We start from the raw sequence: 25297 nt of genomic DNA, 5'->3' as shown, positions 1-25297 counted from the left end.
AGAGCGCGCGTCCGTTGTGATATGGATGTGCGCTGTGTAATAATGCGTTGCTATTGACGACGGGCATTATAAAGAAGCAAATGCCGTAGAATAGAATCTTGCTTAAAAAACTGCATAGAGAGGCTTGTTTTATTTGTTGTTTGTTGATTTTCAATTATAAAACTTGTTCATGAAAAAATCAGTTCTTTTTGAGCACTTTCATAAATTTTTAACAAAACCGTGATAATATTGATAATCACGATTATTTTGGACACTATAATCGTGATATGAAGTTTTCATACCGTCCCATCCCTAATATGCAGATCTCTGTCCTTGTCTGCAAGCAGCTGAAAAAAACAAACTGCTGTGTGTTCATTGTTCCTCTACATCGCTGCACTAGCTGCAACTGCCGATCGTCATATTGACACAATTCCGCTGGATGCGGTGCTGTAATCCAGTGGTTTGATCCAAATGAAGCCACATTCGAGTGGACAAAATCCACCGTACAAGGCGCAGTAATCCACATCAAAGCACTCAGTCTGTCGCTATCCTCCGATTTGTCTGCCGTCGGCGATGACAACACAATGCTACTCCATAGGTAGAACACATAGTTATGAGATTTTTTTTTGTTGTTGTTAATATTGTATCACATTTTTTTCTCTTCTAAGTAGCGCTAATTTCACCATAAAATCATAAAACAGCCATCTCAAAACAAACTAAACAAGGACGTGAACAACATGAAACACTTGAATTGATCTCAGCAATAGGAGGATTTTAATAATAGGAATAGTAGAATAATAGAATAATAGTAACAACAGAAATAATGGGAATATTATTTATCAAAAGATAAGGCTCATGCAGTGTAGGCCTAATGGACTGAGCATTCTCTTGCACTCTTTTGCAATCTTTTTAGGCTAGAGTTTTAAAAATGTGGGTACTTAATAAACTCTCTAATCCTATCCATTAATAAACTCTCTCAGCCATCCATTGTTCTTGTAGCTTGTACCTATTTATAAACATAAAGCTTCGAATTTGAATACATTTTTTGACATACACACACTGCACTAACAACTTTCTGCTTTTTGGTTAACCATTCAGCTATTTTGCTTATTTTCTTTGTTTAAAAGAGCAGAATTAATATTTATCTCTTTTTGGTCCTAATTAGGAGATGACGAGCACACAAACCGATGTGCCATGCTGCTTATATGCTTAAAAGCAGTAAAAACGTCCCTTCCAGTGCCCAAAACAAGGTGTCTGTGGATGACAGTCCGAAACAAGGACTGGTGGGAGGTTGTCCTGCTCCCCTTCCCAGACGATTAGTGGAAGATGAATTTTAGAATGACATGACATTAATTTGACACCATTCAACAACAGCAGCTTGTTCCATGTGTCATAGTTCCCTTAGTGAAAAAAAAAAAAAAAAACCTACACCAAAATGTATTTAAAATACTTTTATTTCATACCAAGTATACTTCAAATCCATTAACATATTTACTGACATATCACTTGAGACTTACTGATATAAATATTACAATTAAACTGTATTTGGAGTACTTTTTTGCCCAATGCACATTTATTAATATTAATTCTTAAAATGTTTTAATATTACTATTATTAAGGATAGGATGATCTCTGTATAATAACAGTCATTAATGCAAATTATTTAAAGTGTACTTGCAATAGTTCCACTTTTATCACAATCAAATATACTAATAATATAAATATACTTTATATTTATATATTTAGTGTTATATATTTAGTTGAACGTCTCTTAACAACACAATGCAATCACTAGTAATACTTTCTGTTAAAAAATATCTGGTAAGAATATATTCTATATTAACAATGCATTAAATCACATTAAACATTAATTAACCACAATAAATCTGTTGGACGGCCAGACTCTCTCCGTCTACGCTCAAAGTAAACTCCCTCCAAAGTTGTAGACGCTCCGTCGATGATCGCATGAAGGTGCTTTTCGGATGTTGTCGTTCGTTGATTTGGCCTTTCCGCTCAGTTGTCAGAGGGTTTGATAAAGCGTGTGGTACTCGTGCTTCGAGGCCGCAACCTCCAAGTCAGCTGTTATTTGGTTCCAGTAAGCCTCTCGTTCTTCTTTCATTCCGCATCGGATGTCCTTGTTGAGTTGGCGGTATCGCTCGAAGTCGACCAGCTTCACTCGCTTCCGTTCGTCTACCATACTGAGACACTCATCGGCTGTATTCAGCGAGGGGTGGGATGGCACAGTTCCTTTGCACATTCCATGATGGCGTCTGAAAGCTGTTGTTCTTCGACTGTGACGTCTTCGGATGGAGCCAATGCTGCGAAACGGTTGGATAGTGCTATTTGGAATTCCATCTTATGACCGGGATCCGACAAGTATTTCCAATCTAGCTTGGCTGATGGACGCAATTTGCATTTGGTTCTGTGTAGTCGAAGCTTAATTACAGCACGCACGAGGTAGTGATCCGATCCACAGTCTGGGCCGTGTATCGAACGGACATCCTTGAGTGATGATCAGAAACGAGAGTTGAATTACGCTGGAGGAAGAAATATTTACATGTATATACTGGGTATAGATTTATATATAATTATATATAATTTATATATAATTTCATATAGAATTAATATTTTTACTTAAATATACATGCATGTGTATACATGTATATATGTATATGTGTGCGCACACACACACAAAATAATTATACACAGTGCACCCACATATATTATGTAAATACAAACTTTTATTTTGGATGTGATTGATCATTTGACAGCACTAATAAATAAATTTTGTTTGTTCGTTTTTGTAAGTTTGTGAGAGCTATTTTTGTTCAATTTGGAGGTATTTCTTTTAGTTATTTATTATTTAGATATTATTTTTCTACAAAAAAAATACAGTATATTTTTTTATATATAGTTCAGTTATGGTATCACATATTTTACCGGCTGAAATATATTTCATTAAATCATTATATAACCTAAGCAGTTATTTGCAAACAAAATACATTATGCATAAGGCAGTATTTTAGCATGATAATCAGTGTCACTCATAAGCTAATCAAAACTGAGTGAAATACAAATGTGTTTAGAGAGTAATAGTATCACATTTAAAAAAGTTTACAGGAGCGTAACGTTACACGAATGTTAGGGATATTGTGAGGCAATCTTTCCTGTAAGATGTCAAAAGCTAGCCAAAATGCAAAATATTGTCTGAAAATTCATTTGAGCTCTATATGATCAGAAAATGATCAGAAAAACGGGATCAATTCGTTCTTCAAAATGCAGCCGTTGGTCATCCGAGGTACAATCTTCCTCTGAGCAAAAGGTGAATTCGTCCTTGCTGTCCAGAATCATCACTGTCCAGTAGCTTGCCATCCTCATAGCGCGATGAACTATCAGTGAATAGCTACTTTTGTATTGGGCATTGATCGGTGGGCGTGTGCGATGCATAGATCACCTATTTTCCATGTGAAAAGTGCTGGGGGCATGGCGGCCTCAGCTAATTAAAGATAATGAAGGGAGAACGAAAACATAGTACCTCTCCTTGGTTTGAAACGGATTACATAAACTGGAAATATTTATTTTTTAAATAAATTACTTAATTTAAAAGAAGAGAATACAAGCTTTAAAAAGGCATATCGCTCATGCCTGTTTGACAATTTACAGTTCTTTCTTCGGACGCGTTTCTGAACGGACTTCCCTGAGAGCGAGAACGCAAAACTCGCTTCATGTTTATTTTTCTTTATTTGAGGAAAAGCAGAACACTTTGTTTTTATTGTTAGGACCCACAAAAAAAAAAAAAAGAAAAAAAAACGTAACAGGATCGGTAACACTTTACAATAAGGTTCATTAGTTAACATTAGTTAACTACATTCGTTAACATGTACAATATGTGAACAATACTTCTTCAGCATTTATTAATCTTAGTTAATATTAATTCCAACATTTACTAATACGTTATTACAGCCCATTCTCACCCCCAAGGCATCACTTAACTGACGCCTTGGGAAGCATTTGGACATGCTTCAATATCTGACGTTTTAGGCGCCCTTTAGCGTCAGCTAGATGACGCCCTAGGATCGCGTGTACCCTACCCCCACCCCACACCTAAACCTGACCGCGTCCTCTAACTGACGCTTTCCTTTAGCGTCGGTTAGATGACGCCGTAGGATCGCAAATATTACTAAAACGTCAAATATTGAAGCATGGTCAAAGGTGACGCCTTGGGGTGAGAATGCGTTGGTTATTAAAATCAAAGGTTGTATTAGTTAACATTAGTTAATGAACTGTGAACTAACATGAACGCACAATGAACAGCTGTATTTGTATTAACTAACATTAACAAAGATTAATAAACACTGTAACTAATGCATTGCTCATCGTTAGTTCATGTTAGTTAATGCATTTACTAATGTTAACTAATGAACCTTATTGTAAAGTGTTACCACAGGATCTAATGATGTACAACACTTTTATAGTACTTTTACTAGTATTTTGAGTCGACCCCAGAGGGTTAACATCAAAACCTAGTGTTTTTGTACAGTAAATAAAATAAACAGGGTGCGCTTTCAAGTCTCCGCAAAAATCTTTCTTAAAAGCGTCCGATAAATGAACTGCAACTCAGTAAATATTTGTCACAGAGAAAGATTTCTCTTTATGAAGCTGAAATTCTCTTCTTTTAAATGAAGTAATTTATATAAAAAAGCAACTATTCTCAGTTGATGCAATCTGTATGAAAAGAGAGAGATGTCAGTCTTTTTCCTTTCACCTAATTATAGCATATGACGTTTTAATGTGACCCGTCCACTGAGAGCGCACGCTATTCAAGCGCTAATGTTGAGGCAAGCCATGAAAACGCCCACATCAGCTGAATAAAACATCCAGTTTAACACAAATCTACACTGTAAAATGTAACAAGTTGACTTTACTTAGAAAAAGTGAGGAAACCGATTGCCTTAAATTTTCCAAGTAAAGTATTGTATTAATTTTTAGTTGGCGCAACTTAATAGCATTTGTATAGACAACTTGTAAATCAAGTATACTCAAGTAAAGTTGACTCAAAATTATTAGTTGTGTTAACTTCTTATTAGAGTTCACATTACTAGGAAAAAATTAGGAAACTGATTGCCTTAAAATTTTGAAGTAAGCTGAACTAAACAAATTAAGTTAAGACAAAAAGACAAAACTGAACTCGGGTAAAACATTATTTATTACTCATCAATTGTCCTTATGCACAACAGTGTACTAAACAATGTCATTCAGACACCCCAAACAGTTTTTTGTTAATGTAACAAACAATTTTAATCACAAAAACACATTGTTATTCTTGTTAACCCTAAAGCAATTCAAATGTGCAGTGCAAATGCAACTAAAAAGCATCAACATTAGGGTAATGCAGGAAAATTGACACTTAAGTTGCAATGTAAAAATATGTTAAACAAAAGCATTTAACAATACAACTGTTATAAAACAAGAAAAGCATTTTTAACCAAGGTTGACAAGTGACAATTTATAAATGTTTTGTGTATTTTAGAAATTTTGTACAACCACAAACTCAAAGGGTTAGTTCACCCAAAAATGAAAATTAAGTCATTAATTACTCACCCCCATGCTGTACCAACCCCGTAAGACCTTCGTTCATCTTCGGAACACAAATGAAGATATTTTTGATTAAATTTGAGAGGTGGATCACTACCACATATGCTCCTAAGGGATAGACACTTGACGGCCCAGAAAGTCAATGAAGAAAATGTTTAAATATTCCATGTGACGACAGTGGCTCAACTATAAGTTTATCAAACGACGAGAATACTTTTTGTGGGGAAATAAAACAAAAATAACGACTTTATTCGACTATTCCTTTTCCTTCTTCTGGGCCTGAAACAAGACTTAAAAAGATTTCTCGCACACATGCGTCATGGAAATCTCGTTATCTCTTGTTTCAGGCCTACAAGGAAGAAAAGGAATAGTCGAATAAAATCATTATATTTGTTTGTTTTTTCGCACAAAAAGTATTCTCGTCGCTTGATAAACTTATACTTGAGCCACTGTAGTCATGGAATATTTAAACATTTTCTTCATTGACTTACTGGGCCCTCAAGTTTCGATCCCTTAGAGTGCCTATGTAGCAGTGATACAGCTCTCAAATTTAATCAAAAATATCTTCATTTGTGCTCTGAAGATGAACGAAGGTCTTACGGGGTTGGTACAGCATGGGGGTGAGTAATTAATGACTTAATTTTCATTTTTGGGTGAACTAACCCTTTAAAGGGATAGTAACAGGATAGCCACTAAACTGAAAAATCTGTCATAATTTACTCTCCCACATCTCATAACAAACCTGTAAGTTTGGATATTCTTGGAAACACAAATACAAATATTTAAAATTAACCAGTTAAGCATTTTATGTCCCTCTATTGATAGTCCAGATGACCCTAACTTAAAAGATATAAAGAGATTATTAAGATGTATTTATGATTTATTTTAAGACTAGACCCTTTCTCTTACGGGTTTGAAACAAGATGAGGGAGTGTAAATTATGACAGAATTTTTTTAATCTGAAACAACATTTACTTACATGAGCAGCATGTTTTCAGGTGACTGTAGTTTAGGCTTCAGGAATTTGTGTCCCAGAGAAAGAAACAGTCTCTGAATAAAATCAAAGGTGTTCTTGAGCTGTGGAGTGTACTTCGTATTAAACGCATACAGTATATCAGCCCAAAAAGTAGGCACATGGCATCCGGAAGTTTTTGAAGTTCATCCATAACAATGGCTCCTTGTAGGACAATTGCTGTGTGTGAAGCCTCTAAATGCAGTGCTTGTGAAGAATCCTGAGTTTCTTCAGTCATCACAGTTATAATCCCAATGGAAATCTTGGGTGTGTTGCAATCACAGTCCTAATAAAAAAAATACAGAAATATTAAAATTCTAGTTACATTACAAATAGGAAATCTCACAAATGTGCATGTAACTTAAAGAATCAGGACCATTACCTTCTGTTCTACATACAACTCAACTAACAGGTAAACATTAAAGTATTGTATGAAAATTAGACATCAGAAAACAATGCACAGTGCAATGATGGCAGAACAAACACACAAGAAAATGTACAATTACATTTGAAGAGTTTGTGTCTGGTCTGTTTCTGGGATAGTTGAATGAAGAATAATTGAATGGCTATATGTAATGTATGTGTGGGGGATTAGTTTAGAGAGAAATATGGTAGAGAATGGTACTTGCCAATATTGTTTTGAAAAAGTCTGAGGTGTCTTCTCCAAAAATGAGGGGAAGTCCACAAAGAACTGCTGTGCGATTTGCAGTGATGTCAGTGCCCTGGAAAACCAAATTAAATTTAAAATTAGTCTGAATAAACTACTTTAAAATGTGATGGCTGCTCTGAAAAAAAGTTTTATAACATAGAATTAAATTTTATGAAATAACAGTTACAAACAGTTAAGAAATAAGCATAGACAAGCTTACCACAAATTCAGAAAGTTTTTTTTCCAACTGCCAGAAATGGAGCTGTATGTTGATCAAGTGCTGTAAAAAATTCTTGCTTGAGATTTTTGCTTGTGATGCGAATAAACTCTGCATTGATCTGTAAAAGGAAAAAGAACAATGTTATATCTATTATTAGGCTTTTGGTTACTGCGTTATAGGGATACTTGAAAATTGCCTTATTTACTCAATCTCGTAGTATCCCAAATGTACCTCTATTCTTCAGATAAACGTAAAGGTATATATTTATGACTTAAATGAACACAAACAGTCTGTGTGAAGGCATGGAAATGGTGTAGTTCTGGTGTAGCTTCCATGTTTTATACGATAATGCTTCAAGAGGAGAGCTCTATTTTCATAGGGGGAAAAAAACAGTACTTACATTTCCTTTCCATGTCTCATCTCACAAAGCAAGCTCTGCAAATGAAGAAAATAATATTAAAATACACACTTTTTTAATATACAGCTTTGTATTTTAATTTATAAATCAATAGTGTTCAAACATTTAAAGTGTGGGGTGGGCGATATGGCAAAATATGATATCACAATTCTTTTCATGTTGGTTTTACTGTTTTGCATTACAGCCAAACAAATTTCCATATTTTCAAAAAACAAAGCTAAAAACAAAATAGAATAGCAGACATTTTAGGTCAAAATTAATGATAATAAAAAGCTTAGTAATTGTTTAATCTTTGTTAATAAAAAAAATAGGAATAAAGATACACGTTACATATACACAACATAATAAATAAGATAAACCCTATAAATTGGCTTGACAGTATACATTAATAATGTATTCTTATTAAAGCCACTGTATTTAAGTGAGTGATTTTCAGTGACTTTTGTTTTATTAACATTAAAAGAATAGTTCTCCCAAAAAACAGTTGTATCATAAAATATGTTCCTTGATTGAAAGCATGGACCTAACGATTAGGCTACCGATTTGCAAATGCTAGACTGCTCATTTCGATTAGCACAATCCAACACAATCCAAGAATTTGATTAAAATAACACATCCAATGTTCATGTGTAACGCTAGATTGTTTAATCTGTTTCATTTATTACACGGTCAATTGTGTATATTAAGCAATTCAGACATTAAAATAAGACATAAAAAGCACTGACTCACCTTTCCATGTGCTTTCCTCATCCGAAATAATGGTATTACGTTTTCAAATCGGCTCCACCTACTGGTAGAACTGCGCATGACCACTCGAAAATGTTCAACATACTTATTATTTTAAGTAGAGGTTAATTTAATCTTTTGAGTTTAATAACTTACCGTGCTAAAACGTTGTCCTTACTTTATCAAACTTAGTAAGGTCAACAAACTTATTCAAAATAAGTTTTATTCACTTAATGTTATTAGTAAGATCATCAGTTACATTTTACAGTGTAACCTTTACCTTGTCTTGCTGTGCTGTGAGGAATAATATTGTCATAATTATCCTGAAAAAGTTCCCTCAGTTACCTGTTTCATTTCGAGGAGCACACGGATGCAGCTGATGTAATAATTTATTCTTAAGTGCTTTGTTCTAATCGCATTATTGAATAGTGTCTGTAAACTGCACAAAGACTGTATTAAAAATTAAACATTCACTCTCGTTCATACATTAGTAAGACTATATACAGTAGACTACTGTACTAGATTTGTTCTATACTGATCTGTATAACCAAAAAGACTGTTTAAATATGAATCGGGTGTGTGAACAAACGAACGAACGCACAGATGCATAGCCTACTGTTACAAGACTAAATAGATTATATAAAGTTTTTACTATAAAATAGACTTCAAATAAGCTTTAGTTAGACCAGCGGTTCCCAAACCTTGTTTCTTGCGCACCCCCGGCTGTGTCCCAACTGGGTTGGCCCCACTTAAAAAAAAAAACCAAACAAACAAAAAAGAAAACAAACAAACGCAACAAAGCTTTGTTTTATCGCCATATAAAGACTCATTTTTACCATGCTAAAAAAAAACAGAACATGCATGACAACAACATCAACAAAGTTTAAATATGCCACACAGCTACGCACAAGCTTCTCTTTCACACGTAAGTTATTATTCGAACTGACCTCCAACGTGAGTTTTTCAAGGCGACTGTTATTTAGAACATCTCATTTTAATGTTTCCATGGTGACGCGTCATTGCTTGTCACGGGAAACAGCGCTGAATGAATCTGCTTTTGTCATTTGTCCTTTTTTTTTATCAAAGATGTTCACAAATGTATTAGCTAGAACATGAAACAATGATATTCCGATAGTCAAATATGTGTAAGTGGAAGCGTGTTGTTGTTTTTAGACGCCTTCACAACGAGTTGAGCTGTATGCGCGATGGGCAGTTCAGAGAATTGGATCTATTGGATTTTACAACACGTCAGTTTCTCCATTTCTCACGAAATACATTAAGTAAGAGGCCGGTGAACTGGGAGAAGAATAGAGTAAAATGTGAAGCTACCTACAAAATGTGTATCTGAAAAGATAAAACGTGTCGTCTTAATAATGAAAAGGATTATTATTGCCGCTTCCATAGATATTAGCAAAATCAAAATCATTGTTTTGCTAGTTCATTTAAATGTCTGAAACTTAAAATAAACATGTGGTTGAAAACACTCAATAGTTGTGATATGACAGCACTGGCTGAATTTAGAAGTTGAAAACGTATATATATATATATATAACGTATTGAGAGGGAGGAGTCATGTGCCGATTTGGGCGGGGTCTGAGCCGGTCGGCCATTTTGGGAGGGTACACTATCGGTTGCCAGGGGCAAGGCCTTCAGATCTACACAGAGGCGCAACTAAATATGCCAGAAATAGCGAGAGAGAGAGAGAGAGAGAGAGAGAGAGAGAGACTGCACAGCGCAGTATTTGTTTACATTTTAGCGATACACGGCAGTGTCTTTGGAAGATATGGAGAAGGAAAAGAAATGAAAGTGGTTCTATAACAATGCTAGCCAGCTTTATTTAGAGAAACTGCTTGTGGATAAACTGACTGCAGCAACAGCATGAGCAACAGTGAGCAAAGCATGATTTCAAAAGCAATACATTTCAGCACAGTTCGCCTTTTATTTAACACAGACAAATGAAATAAATACTCTGTTATTCAACTAGAGTTGTTTAATTTGTTTTAGATATATCTGTACCGCGAAATGTTTTAAAAAGACACTTTTTTAATGATGTACGATTCGCATTGACAGGGGAATGTCCTATCTGTCCGCTTGACGTTGCATGGCAGGTGCAAACGCACGTATCTGATTCAAATCAGATTTATTTCCACATATGAATGAAGCCTGAAACATCAAGTTTGACTGAATTCTCGCAGTTTAACGTTGCAGGTTTGGGGGTTTCTCTTGCACCCAGCCACAGCAGAATTGCTCATAAGCTTCTAATGACTTAAACTTAGCTTCTGAACTTGCATTGTGTAGCAGTAACGTTAAGCACTGTTACCATAAACCAGGTGCTTGATTATGTCAGGGTGTGTGAAAGGTGGTAGTGCTTCAGGTTTTTCGTCCATTCTGTAGCAGGTCGTACGGGTCCTACTGTATGTTGATGTCAAGTAGTTTCTCTAAATAACGCTGCTTAGTGTTGTTATGTAGTCTCTCCCGATAGAGACCCTCTCCTTTTGCTTCATTTATTCCCAAGAAAGTGTGCCTTATCGCAAAAATGCAAATAAATATCAAGCTGCACTCCTTCTCTGTCACTATTTCTCTCAGTCTCACGGTCGAAGTAACCATGACAACGGATAGCGTCTCAAAATGGCGGATCCCTCCCACAATGCACTGCGGAGTTATACGCGTGACGTCACCTCCTCATTCTAAATATAGCGGCTGCAGTGCAGAGCAGTGTGTAGAAGACGACAGCAGCTGTCTTCTATGCTCTATCAAAAACTGATAAATTTTATTTTTTTTAAAATTTATAATATAAACGATTTCAAAGGAAATGTTTACAGTTCATGTGTTTTTTTTGTATGGAAAAATCCAAAAAAAAACAGACTGCCATTACATTTTTCCTCTCGTGCACCACAGTTTGGGAATCCCTGAGTTATACAGTTCCTGCTCATATGTTAAATATAGTATGTCTTGTCAAAAATAAACTAATCAACTGTTATCCAATGCAAGCTAATGCAATGCACATATCAAAATAATGAATCCTTAAAGCTACACTGTGTGATTTTTAACCCCATCTAGCGGTGAAAAAGTATATGACCATCCAGCGAATATTAGTTTCTGTTCCTCTCAATTCCGATTTCGTTTTAACTCCTATGGTGGCCAATGTAGTCCAACATTAACATGGCTTCCAGTTCGACCTCGTCTATGAGTGTTCCTTCAAGTGATGAGGTTATTTTAGAAAACTATTATAATTAGCAGTAATTTAACTTGTCAGCTAACACATAGGTTATGACATCTATGTAAAAATGAATAATAGTTTTTGGTCATTCTTCAATTGGGGTGGCAAATGAGAGGCAGAAATTGTAAAAATGCTCGTTTGTTTTCTTTTAATAAAATGTATTGCTATGCATTTAAAATTAGTTTAATATTCTATATCAATTAAAATTGAAGCTTAATAACATTTATTTATTCTAAATAAACAGGCATATGCAAATTTAGGTAATAATAAATAAATAAATTACTTTAAGGACTCTGTTTCATTGATAATTTAAATATAATTTTTTGAAATAAATGTTAAATTGTTCATCTTGTCCCCTATTTTTGCCAAAGAAGAGTTGTTTCTTTTTTTATTGTATATACATAAAAAAGGCAAAAATGGTCTGTGCTACCTTTATAGTCTTTCTTCTAAAATATTAAAACCATTGTACAGTCTAAAAACATTAAATTATAAGATTAAATGGCTCTTAAGGAAAGAAATGTCGGATACATGTAAATTAACACCACAGACATATTGCATAAAAGGTTTAACAATTAAAAGTTAATTGAGCAAAATAATGAAATTAATCATGAGTAGGATTATGATATGATTACGGATGTCCTGTGTATTGTATTAAAAATACAACATTATTGGTATATTGTCTGTGGAGTTATAGATTCTGTGGTGTTACCAGGAAAGACAGTAACACCACAGACAGTAACACCATGGACAAATTAGCCTAAATCCAGACTTTTCTAAAATGGAGGCTGCCATCATGATGATTTCAAGATCAGAGGACATTCTAGAAATATTAGTAAGTATGCATTTATAAAAAATGTTATTAAAATATGTAAAATCTGCAAGTTATCAACATAACACCACAGACACTATAAAGTGTGACACATGAAATTGTCAGGAATTTAGCTAACTTTAAGAAAATTAATAAGAAAAAATGTACTCACCATGCACCCCTCTGATCAACCAGCACCTGCAATGACCTTTACACACAAGAAGTAGTCCAAAAAGACTTCCCCCTTTTCTTTAAGGGGCGACATCCATTGATGTAACACCACAGACATGAATTTGGGGAACACTACTTTTTTTGTGAACATTACAAAGTATGTATTTTTAAAAACAATTTAATAAAATTGTACATGTTAAATAAAAAACTATATTCATAATATAACCACTTTTTTTTGTAAAAAATATTATATTGTTGTAATTAAATTCCATGATATCTCTCTGAGATATGGTGGGAACATACATATTTTGTTATAAATGCAATCTCTCAAATTCAATTAAATATGTATTTTAAAACTAAAAATTGTCAAATAATAGTGCACAAATTGTGTTTATCCTACAGAATACAAAAATGAAAACATTTTATAATTTATTGGTATTTAGAGTTCATTTCAACTGTTGTAAAGTAGAGGGACACCACTTGCCACCACAAATGAAGAATGACCCTTTTATGTTTTCGTTTTTTTACCATTTCATTGCTAACATCAGTTGTCAGGTTCCCAGACGAATGCAAGTTAATCTTAGTAAAGTAACTTTTATCAGTGCTATCGTTATTCTGTATGGTGTACGACATCAATAAAGTAAGGCAAAGTTTACATTGTAGGCTATATCATTTTCATACTGAAGTGTAGGCTAGTCATAGTAAGGTGTCATAGTGTGAAAAATATTTAGATCATACAATAATACATCTTAAATGAATAAGATTACAGGACAGATGTGAAATTGAAGGTGAAAGTCTCGCTTAGAAGCAGCTAACTGATGCTGCGTTCCAGGCAACCTGTAACCCGTGTTTTTCCAACCTTATAGGCTACCCGTGAAAGTGCACTGGAACACAGCACACCATGATATAATTAGCCAAGGAACAATAAAATTTCCAATATACACAAATAGGCTTAATTAATGTTACCTGTTGAGAGGAAAGCAGGCAACGTCGGCGTCCTTTTTAAAATCGTTGCTCGTCATGAGCTCTTTCCATCTTGGAAAGACCACTCCAATATTTACTTATGTCTTGTTGATTTGCCTGTTGCGTTGCCGCCTTAGTTCTCTTTTTCGCTTCCTTGGCACTTATCCTCGAGAATAAGAGTGATCCCCCATCAGCAACAGACTTTCAAAAAGGCTTTCAGGTTTTTAAATACCCGTATTTTCAGCACTTTAAGGCGCACCAGATTATAAGGCGCACCTTCAATGAATGACCTATTTTAGAACATTTTTCATATATAGGGTGCACCGGATTATAAGGCGCATAAGATACTGCAGTCAAACGTTTGGCTGGGTTTGCGTTATGCATCCACTAGATGTGCTGGGAATGTAGCGAGTGCGCGCCGCTGGAGGTGAGGCGTTTATTAGTCTGAGAGCGCTGGGGCGGGCACGTAACTTAGGGTGTATTCACACCAGGAAAGTCCGATAGTTCACTTGCTTTGGTCCGGACCAAAAAAAATTATTATTATTTTTTTTTTTGGTACGGTTCGCTTTCACACTGCTCTTTTTGCAAGTGAACCAAAATTTGTAAACCAAACCACACGTGTGCTAAGGTCGTCCATTCATTGGACAAGGATTCTCAAGGGAAATCAGGAAGTGCAAAAAAGGCTCAGCATGGAGATATTTCCATATATTTCATACTGCAATATTTGTTCTTTTACTAATTTTGTGTTAATTCTGTACAAACGCAATATGAAATACGACAACTCTCGTCTCTCGTGCATCTTTTCATTCGACCACCTTGTGTTTTTTTTTTATCTCTGGGCAACATCTCAACTTTGCGTTACAAGTGGCACTGCACAGAAGACGGAGAAGGTATAACGTTTTCATTCGGAGGGGCTATGTTCACTCATTCAAATAATGAGATTCTTATTGTGTACTAACAAGTGCTGTCAATGTTAACGCTTGCGATTAAGTTTGTCCAGTTTAACGTAAATTAACGCATCATCATCCTTGTATTGTAACTATCCTTACATTATTAATAATAATAATAATAATAATAATTCATTACATTTATATAGAATTTTTCTCGGCACTCGCTTTAAGGGGGAAACTCGTCAACCACCACCAAAAGGTGGTGAACTGCAAATGCTTTATGAACTGCAAATGATTTTTTTTTTGCATCTTTGCGCGATTAGACATTCACACACGACGCGCAGAAAGACGTGCAATATTCTCTTTCGACGCAGTACTTTCTTACAATTGGGTCGGTTCATGTTCACACCGTAAACGAACCGTACCAGAGTTAGTTTGGAACCGTACCGAGACCACCTCTTCAGCTGGGTCTCGGTTCGGTTGTTTGGTCCGCACCCGAGTTCGATTGCTGTATTCACACCTGCCCAAAAGGTCCGCACCAAGGGGGCAAACGAACTAGAGTTCGATTCAATCGAACCAAACAAGGCAGGTGTGAATACACCCTTACATTCGCAGCCTGACTCATAGTATTCAATGTGCGGCGGCTCGCTGACAGCAACAGCTGGCTGTTTTGAATGAGACAACCCAGTTACTATGAATGGGGAGTGCTTTATGAACAGCTCCGGGAACAGTGTATCTGTTCGTGTGTCTGTTAAGAGTGAGCGCTCATGAGCGGGAGACACACCTAACCTGATTTATACGAGGTTGAACTGGCCGTGTGACAAAGCGGGCATAAGATGGACACGAGCACGAGTTTGCGGGCGAATTTGATAACGCGGAGCGTTGTTAACTAATTTGATCCATATATAAGGTGCTCCGGATTATAAGGCGCACTGTCGTTTTTTTCAGTAAATTAAGTGCGCCTTATAGTGCGGAAAATACGGTATCAGTCTCAAGCAATCCCCCTCTTCACATTCGACACGGTGCCACGGTGCGAAAGGCGAAGCTTGAATTAATGGGTATGTCCCTCTTTGGCTAATGCACTTTCAAGATGGAGGTGCAACATGGCGACCGACATTAGAACCCCTTACGCGTATGTATTTTCAATGGCATATTATACACTCACAAGAATACTTTTTTGAACGAAGTAAATATACATTAATGAACACATATTTTTGAAAGAACTAAGTGTTTTTAGTTAAGAATAAACTAAAAAAGTTACACAGTTTAGCTTTAATTTTGAAATATGTATAATAAACCATATTGGCCTACTTTAAAAATAATACTTTATATGGAAAAATTATTTTCTTTTCAAGATGTTTCCAACTCTAACTTTGAACCAATTCTACACAATGGTCGATATAACCTATTTGACCAGGATTTGTTTCCAGGTAACTACTAATTGACTAAAAAGGGGTTGTTCAATTTTTTTCTTGTCTGACTCACCTGAATGAAAGGCTAATTATAATGCGTGTCTTTGTCTCTCTCTAATTATACAGGGCTGGGCAGTTCAGGCCCATTCGCATATTGCCTTGGCAAACAAATAATGTTTTTTCACAATACACAAAGCCACAACATCCATTAGTCAAAAGTAATGTGGACGCGTATTTCATATGTGTTTTTTAGCCTTATTTCAGAAACTTTCATTTTTAGTTTTTTCAATAACCACACATAAACATTATTCTCTCAAAAATACAAACATGTACATACATGTTGCTTACATATTATGGTAGCCCTGTTTGTGCTAAATATAGTGTAATTTCACCTGTGCCATTAATATGTTTATAAGCAACTGAAAAAAGCACAAATGTCAGAACATCTCAAGGACCCCAAATACACCTTCGACCCCAGAGGGCTATGGGCCAAATGAGGCTATGGGCCAAAAGTTCTCTCAATGCCCCCCTAGCGCACAGATTATATCTGTTTCTGCTCTCCCCTCTGCCGAGAGTCATCAGACACCACACCAACACTGGGACCATTGGGTGTACATTGAGCGCTCCAGTCAATTCAGGCAATCGAAGCAGCTATTTGTGTGCTTTGGAGGCCGCTCTAAGGGGCTGCCAGCTACGAAGCACAAACTTTCCTTTTGGATAGTGGACGTGATAGTGCTAGCCTACAAGTTCCTGGACTCGCAGTGCTCCATAGGAGTGAGGGCCCACTCCAAAAGAGAAATGGCCTCCTCTTTAGCGTGGTCTAATGGAATATCCATGGTTGACATCTGTTCGGTGGCCGGCTGGTCCTCACCGTCCACCTTTATCAGGTTCTACAGCTCTTCATGTCAGCCTAAACCAGGCACCACCCTGTAGGGTTTTTCTCGAGTTGCTAATGCTATACCCTCAGACTCTGGTCAGCAGACCTGAGTCTGCCTTTTCTGGACATACGTCCCTTATTCTAGTAGTCTGCCTCGCTGAGTGCCCCTGGGCTACGGTTTCGCAGGGCGGCTTCGTTCTGTGCTAGTAGCACAGCGTTATGTAGCTGTTCCCCATAGTGATCAAAAAAGATTCTTTGATGCAATGCGAACTGTATTGAAAGCAGGGATGAAACGATTTACTGGTTTCATGATAAACCACGATAAAATGTCCTGACGGTTTGTATGATCATTTCAAATATAATTATCAACTCGCAGTAAATCCTGAACAGGCAGCATTACTCTGCCGCAGCATGCTGCCGTTGTTTTTTTTTATTGTATAAGAAGACATGGCGGGCAGCTGCATCTTCTCAGTGACGTCCAATATAGTATGTACTATTCTCTGTTATTGTTAAGCCCCACTAAATAATAATATTAATATATTTATTGTGTATAGTGCCTTTAAAAGTAGCTTTCTCAAAGCGCTTTACAGCAAGAACCATGCATTTTTTTTTCAATTGGTGCAATTCAACATGCTTTTTGTTTCAAAAACATTTGACATTATTTTACTTTCATAGACATCTCTCTGTTTTCGTACAGATTACATCAACTGAGAATAGTTGCTTTTTTATAATGATTTCCATTACACGAGAGTAGATCTTAAAACTTTTTGCTGATTTATACTCGGCTTTCGCCAAGGTAAGCAAAACTAAGACGTAGCTTTACAGTAAACTATGCTTCTCCATCCATTTACGCTTCTTTCCATATGGTGGTGTGACTCCTCTTCTGTCCGGCGTTAACGTGTGCAGTGTACTTGCCACGTTAGCACACACGACGGCTATGTTCTTTATTTTATGAAGTTAGAGAAAATAAGGTACTCTCTTCGCTGACTCAGTACCATTTTTGTCAAGCTTTGGAGACCCTTTAGTGAACATATTCAAACTCTCCAGCTTGACCCTGCTCTCTGTGTTTGATTCTGGACTCCACTCCCAGACCCCAAGCCCACCAATCTCCACTACTCACCAGCTCAGAGGATACTACTTCTGTTTTGTCTGGTCAATATATAATTGGGTTTTCTGTATGCAGAATTGTATTAGATTGCACATGTAAGTTGTTTATTTATTTATGTCTTTTTTCTTTTTTTGTTGTTGTTATTTGTTTGTTTGTTTTTTTTCTGGTGGGACTTTGGTGTATCAGTTTACTGTTACATATATTGTAATGCCTTTTTTGTCTCCCAGTGTTTTGTAATGTATCTTAAAATGCATAAATAAATCATAAAAAAAAAAAAAACAGGTACAGATAAGCAGACGGTACTCAAACACTCCATATAATACCAATTACATAATCTCTTTGACATAAACAGAAACATTGACCGACACGGACTGAACAAACAGAGAGAACTAAATACAGAAGCAAATGAACACTAACGAGGTGAAGACAGGTGACACAGATGATAATCACGAAGAACAGGTGGATGATTGAGGGAGTGAGTTCAGGTGTGGATCAAGAGGATGCTGGGAAGTATAGTGAAGAAGACGAAGACAGAATGGTGCAGATGAAGACTGTGACAATAGTTTACAATCATGTATTGATTTTATTTATATGACCATTAATGACGGAGTATTTTAAGTCTATGTTGCAGCTATGTGAAGAAAAAAAAAATCTAAAATGCGGGGCCGCGTTTTTGGTCCCCAGGGGGTTAATGACCACAGAGAGTAATTACAGAGAAACCTCGGTTTAACGTCTCATCCAAAGGATGGTTCTTTTTGACAGTATAGTGTCCCAATCACTATACTGAGGCTTTAGGACCCACACAAACCACAGGGTAGGCACCCCCTGCAGGCCTTACTAACACCTCACCAGGAAGTCTCCCATCCAGGTACTAACCAAGCTCAACCCTGCTTAGCTTCAGTAGACAACCAGTCTTGGGCCTTGCCGGAGTCCTCCTGTGAGTTAACAGGTTAAATACAGACTTGATTATTTGGAATATTACGGGGACACCAAATCTAATTTAATATGTCTGCTCTTAACACTCATCTATAATATTTCAAATACTTTTGGCACTGAACAGATTTGGCAGTCCAAAACGTCCAGTATTAACTTTGTCCATTCTCTTGGATGAGAGTTGCTTTTTTTCATTGGGGATGCTAGATATGTTAAAGTTTAAAAAGGAAGTCAGGGCTTATGCTCATCTTTTCTGGTTTCTTGTAGATGAAACATGAAGCTCGGTGGATTTATGCTCCTCCTCATCAATTCAGCGACCTCCATCAATCTCAAATACATCTCCAAAAGGAACTCAGGTATGCAAGTTATTTTACTAAGGCCAAGACCATGCGCTAAAATGTTTGATTTAAGCTTTTAGTGTTGTATTTTTTTAGTGGTTAAACAAAACTAGGCATTTGGTTAAGACTCATGGAATGATGGGAATGTACAGTAAATGCAGTTTTGTCGCCATTGGTGAAAAATACACCTTGCACCTGATTTCAGATGAACTGTTTACAAAAAAAGCAAACGATCGATTTTTGATGAAATCTTTTTTTTTTTTAAAAAACCCTGGCTCTCTACATGATCACATAACCCCCCCCCCCCCCCCCCCCCCCCCCCGCATTGTGCGTGTGTTTGTGTGTGGGTGTGGTGTGCATTGAGCAATTATGTTATCAGCACCAAACGGGCATTTATGTGGGTGGTAAAAACACAGAGGCAATCTTAGCTGTCAGTTTCTCACCCAGCCTGAGATTTTAGAGTTTGGCATGTATGTTTTACTGTGCCACCAAATAAGCAGAAATGTTTCCTGTTTTTAAATTAACACGTGAAACACTAGTTTATAGCTATTTTTGTGTAATGTTACTGTGTTAAAAATTAAGCATTGGTAACTTATGATACTGCCATGTTACTACCATATTAAACATACAACTGTATTGTATGTTTAAGGATAAAGGATAATATCTGTATGAATGCATTTGTGCAATGTGCTTTGATTTCTCTCTAAAAATGTCCATAACAGCACAGGGATGATATTACTGATATTGATATGAAACTGATATTTTTAACTGAGGTATGGCATTCTAACTGTGACATATTATTATTTTTTTTTTATAGTAGCTTCAATTTATTTATTTTTATTGAAAAAAGGGAAATATGTATATATTTTTTTGACTAACAGATATTTTTCTGCAAACAACACCTGTCACAATCATTAAAACACACTGTAATTTTGATGCTCATGTTTTCCTTTTTAGTGGTTTAATGGAAGGAATAATCCACATACAGAATGTGTCATGTAAAAAGAAAAAGGTATTCCCTCTCTGAAGATTTTCTTTGAAGACAGTTTGTATGTCTTGAATTTGCATCTCGCACATCAATTTAATGGATCTATCTTGTAGTTGTTCCTTTTACTTGCATCTGGTTCTTGGAGAGTGTTAGTTTTGAACGTTGACTTTTGTGTATTTGTCTCTGTCTTTCTAGCCACGATAAGGCTTAATCAAGACTTCCTTCAGCATTGCCTTGTTGTGTTTTTGATTGAAACAACAATAACTTAATATTGATTTGGGGGAATTTAGTCAGATTGAAATACCCCACCCCCATAATACTAAAGGAGGTTATGTATTTATAAAGTGATAGACATCGTATTCCCATATGGTAGACGTGGATCAGCTGAGAGTCACTGATGCGAGCTTGACTAAGTGACCTGCCAGTACTGATGCTACGCTTGATATACAACCATGATAGAATGATAATATCACATCATTTGTAACTCTAATGAGAGCTATCTCAGTATGATACATTTGAAATCATGTCTGGAAATCCTTGCAGATACCATTTCTTTCTTTCTAGTTGTGTGGAAACTGCCTTTTCTAGTATTTTTGACAGAAAGGGTTTGAGATAGGCCTGTAATATACTAATTCTCTAGGATTAAGTTGTTTTTTTTTAATAGGAGGTTTAATAATAGCCAGCTTAAAAGTTGTCATTAGATATCCTAATGACAAATATTATTTAATGATTTTAAGAAGAGAATATGACCTCTGGAAGCATCTCTTTCAGTAGTTATAGTCAGTATAAGGTCTAACAAACATGTTGTTGATTTATATTGAAAGAGTTTAGACAGTTCTTTTCTCCTAGAGCAACGAATGAATGGATTTTTTTCCTCAGGGACACTACAATGCACTGATGCGATACTGTAGTAGACTGTTGCATAGTTATATTTATTTCCCTAATACTATCAATCTTGCAAGTAACGAAATTCATAAAGTCATTACTGCTATGCTGTTTGAAAACATCAGACGTTGAAGCATTATTTCTTGTTGATTTAGCCACTGTACCAAATGAATACCTCTAGTTTTGTTTTCTTCCAGCTACGTGCCATTTTTTGGCTGCTCTCTTGAGGGCCAGAGTGTGCTTGTTGAACCACGGCGTTATACTATTTTTTAAAAATCTTCTTTAAGAGACCAACTGTGTCTAAAGTGCTGGAAAAGAGAGAATCAATAGTTTCTGTTGCAACTTTGAGTTTTTCTAAGCTATATGTGATGCTGAGCATATGAAACTGATCAGGAAGATTATTTCTAAAGCAATAGTTAGTGGTTGAAGTGATAGTTCTACTATATTTGTAACAGAGAATCAGCTGCAGCCTTGAATAAATGAAGTATACATGAGACTAGATAATGACTTAGATGCCATCGCTCTGCTGCAAAATTTCAAAGGCATCAACATTGCATTACATTGCACAACATTACAAAAGCTTTCGATTCAGATAAATGCTGTTCTTTTAAACTTTCTATCCATCAAAGAATCCTAAAATGTAACTAACTGTTTTCAACATTGATAATGAGAAATGTTTCTTGAGCTTCAAATCATCATATTAGAATGATTTCTGATTAATCATGTGACACTAAGACTCAAGTAATGTTGCTGAAAATTCAGCTTTGATCACAGGAATAAATCACACTTCTTTATTATAAATTATAAAAAACAACTGTATACATTCACAATATTCGTTTTTTGTTAGTTTTTTTAAATTAAATAAATGCAGCCTTAAAAGAAGAAGAGACTTCTTTTAAAAACATAAAAATCTTACCAATAAACTTTTGACTGGTAGTGTATGTGTGTAATACAGTATATATATACATATACTGTATACATGTATATATCAAACCGAAAATTATTCAGACACCAGATATAATTAGATTTTTTTTTTACTAGTCGGTGCATGAAATTTATTGTTTTTTTAAAGCGTGGATCGCAAAATAAAATAAACTGTGACATATTATAACCCAAATTTATTCAGACACTTTTGACCTTACCAAGTGTTTTTCTTTAATTGCTAATGTGACTTTTTTATACCACAGATTGAACAAAATTAAACATTGCTTGATAATTTGTTGACCTAAAACAGTATTATCTAATTGTGTACTTAAATTTAACAGCTGACAGGTATTCAACACAATTCATTTGTGAGACAGTCGATCAGAAGGATGGCCAAAACCAGTGAAATAACAACTGATTTGATAACTCTGAGATCTTTTATTTTCTAAACTATAGGTAATAAACTGAGATAATGTGAGAAATGTTGAAGGTTTCTGAATAAATTTTGGTTTAACTGTGAGTGTGTGTGTATATATATGTAGAATGCAGAATAAAACACAGGACAACACCACACAAAATCACATAATAAAACATAATGCACATCCCTCTACACCTGAAGAGGACATATGGAGTATATAAAATTTCAAAAGACTTTTAAAAGCGCCTATAGTCGGAGCCGACCTAATAGAAAGTGGTAGCGTATTCCATAGCTTTGGGGCAGCTATAGCAAAGGCCCTATCACTCCGTTGCTTGTATTTTGTGTGTGGTACATACAGCATAATTCCTTTCTCAGCAGATCTTAATACTAAAACTAATACTTTATTAGGAGTGTTTGACTCCCTTTCGCCTTCAGAACTGCCTTAATTGTACGTGGCATTGATTCAACAAGGTGCTGAAAGCATTCTTTAGAAATGTTGGCCCATATTAATAGGGCACATCCAGGGCATTAAGCTCCCATTCCACCACATCCCAAAGATGCTCTGTTGGGTTGAGATCTGGTGACTGTGGGGGCCATTTTAGTATAGTGAACTCATTGTTCAAGAAACCAATTTGAAATGATTCAAGCATTGTAACATGTATTATCCTGCTGGAAGTAGCCATCAGAGGATGGGTATACGGTGGCCATAAAGGCATGGACATGTTCAGATATAGTGCTGGGTTTTGATTCAAATTTCAAGAATCGGTTCGATTCCGATTCTCAAGATCTTGAATCGATTATCATGATTTGATCCGATCCGATCTTCGAGATTTAGATTTTTTTCCAGCTGTTACCTGAATTACAGGACCGTAGTTATGCAACATATTGATACTATTTTTATAGACATTCAACTGCAAATTAATGGAGTATTGATGGTTATAAAGAACAATCCCTCTTCTAAAGTGTTGATACAACTGCTTTCACAAACTTGCACTGGTGTAGACGACAGAGGACGCAGAGGTATATCAGCAGCAGTAGACATTTAGACACGAACCTGATGTATTATAAAAAATGACATTAATAATTTTCCAAAAAGCTCCTACAGTTCAGATGCAAATACACCTTTATTTTTTATTTTAAAAATTAACATTTAGAACACATTTGTTCTAAGCCAGTGCAAATGTACAGTAAACAGATTGTTTGTTACTGGCTTCACAGTAAACAGACAACATTACACAGAATGTAAATAAAATTTGAACTTCAGAAAACACAAGTGTGTCACAGTTGTGTGTAAAACCTTGAAGTACTCCAAGACATTAAAAAGTGTATTTGTGTAAACTGGTCATTTTAATCTAAAACAGTAGATAAAAATAAATAAAAACTGGTAAAGGCCCTGCCTATTAAAGTGCAAATAAAAATAAACTGGAAATTAAACTTGTCTTAAACCAGAGTGTGAACTGCCATCACTCAGGCTCAGGAATGGAAAGATTCTTCTTAACAGTAGCTCATTGACATGCCCAGGTGTAAGGCAACTTCTTTTGGCAGTAATGATGTCACCTGCAGTTGAAACCCTTTCAGATGAAACCCTCTCAGATGTGATGCTGGTTCCTGGGACACAGAGATATCACTTTGCCATGCGAGGCTTGCGAGCCAAAAGAGGCTACTCTAAAAAAATTAGTTTTCATTCTCCCTCCACCAGATGAGAGGATTGTCCTGCTGTCCCACAGGTCTCCTTGCCCTGTACCTTTTGATCTCGTCTTCTGCCTCTGCTGTTTTAGTTTTCTGTGGTCCTACTTCCTGTTGTGGTCTGTAGGCTTCCCCGAGGAGAGACTCCAAAGCACTGGATTGCTTGAATTGCTTGGGTGCCAGAGGTTGGGGTTCTATGTCATAGATCAAACCGTGAAAATATTTAGAGGCTTTGTTAACCACGGACCTTATTTCAGTCGATTAAGCAAAAACCCATTTAAAAATCCTATAGACTTTAGCGCAAGGGAACCGGGAGTGCTAAATGCGAACTCACTTCCACGTTTTGGCCTACAGAGTGACGTCGTAACTTCGGCACTCTATTCAGTTATCTTGTGTGTAATTGTCATGAACTTTTAATTTGCTCAGCATTGTTTCCTCTTTCCTTTGTTCATTTTTTCCACCACTTGTTTGTTACTATGGTTACTGATTAATTTGATCACACCTGTTAGTATTCTGTTCATTATCTGTGTAGATTTAAATAAGCTCCTCTGAGTTCTGTTTAATGCTTGTGTTTAGACTGCTGTCTATTAATGCTGTCTTTCTTGTGGACTTTGACTATCTGAGTTTGTTTTCTTATTAATCCTTTTGTTTTGAAATCTCCTGACTTATCTATGTACTTTTTTAGCAGCATGTCAGCATTTAGTCCAATGTGAGGATGAAGAAGATCAAAATATCAAATGGTGTTGTATTTATTAAATAAAGTAAACTTGGCTAATCCACAAAGGCATGGCAATACCAGATGGAAGGAATAAAGGGGTAGTTCAACCAAAAAATAAAAAAATAAAAAAAAATAAAAAATGATACCATATCACTGAAAAAATATTTTCATTCATCCAATTAAAAAATTTTAGGGTAATGGTTCACATCTATATTTTATAACTTGAACCAATGAAAAATAAATAACTTAACCGAACCAATAATTTCTATTTCTATGAAAAGGTTTTTTTTAAACTTGGTACAAAGTAAATTTTTCATGTTGAAAAAAGTTTTGATCTAAACAATAATCTATAGATTTAA

The 25297-nt window shown here is 35.8% G+C and overlaps 1 protein-coding gene and 1 long non-coding RNA gene across 2 annotated transcripts in view; one reads left to right on the top strand and one right to left on the bottom strand.

The window, feature by feature from the left end:
• il1rapl2 (interleukin 1 receptor accessory protein-like 2) overlaps positions 1–25297 on the top strand; it is a 501200-nt gene that overhangs the window by 82974 nt on the left and 392929 nt on the right. Inside the window, exon 2 of the mRNA XM_089134720.1 lies at positions 19249–19337. Within this exon, the coding sequence (XP_088990846.1) occupies positions 19256–19337 (82 nt within the window). The 5' untranslated portion in view covers positions 19249–19255. The remainder of the gene's footprint in view (positions 1–19248; positions 19338–25297) is intronic.
• On the bottom strand, positions 6198–8864 carry LOC120482910 (uncharacterized). The gene is made up of 5 exons (XR_016169637.1): positions 8603–8864; positions 7856–7890; positions 7456–7573; positions 7216–7308; positions 6198–6872 (listed from the first exon to the last, which is right to left on the bottom strand). It is a non-coding gene; the product is annotated as an uncharacterized LOC120482910 (long non-coding RNA).

This window comes from Pimephales promelas, chromosome 9 (genome assembly GCF_988280905.1).
Source record: "Pimephales promelas chromosome 9, fPimPro1.hap1.1, whole genome shotgun sequence".
Lineage (NCBI taxonomy): Eukaryota > Metazoa > Chordata > Actinopteri > Cypriniformes > Leuciscidae > Pimephales > Pimephales promelas.
Note: the sequence above shows the minus strand (reverse complement) of the source record. Positions and strands in the feature narration are given on the sequence as shown.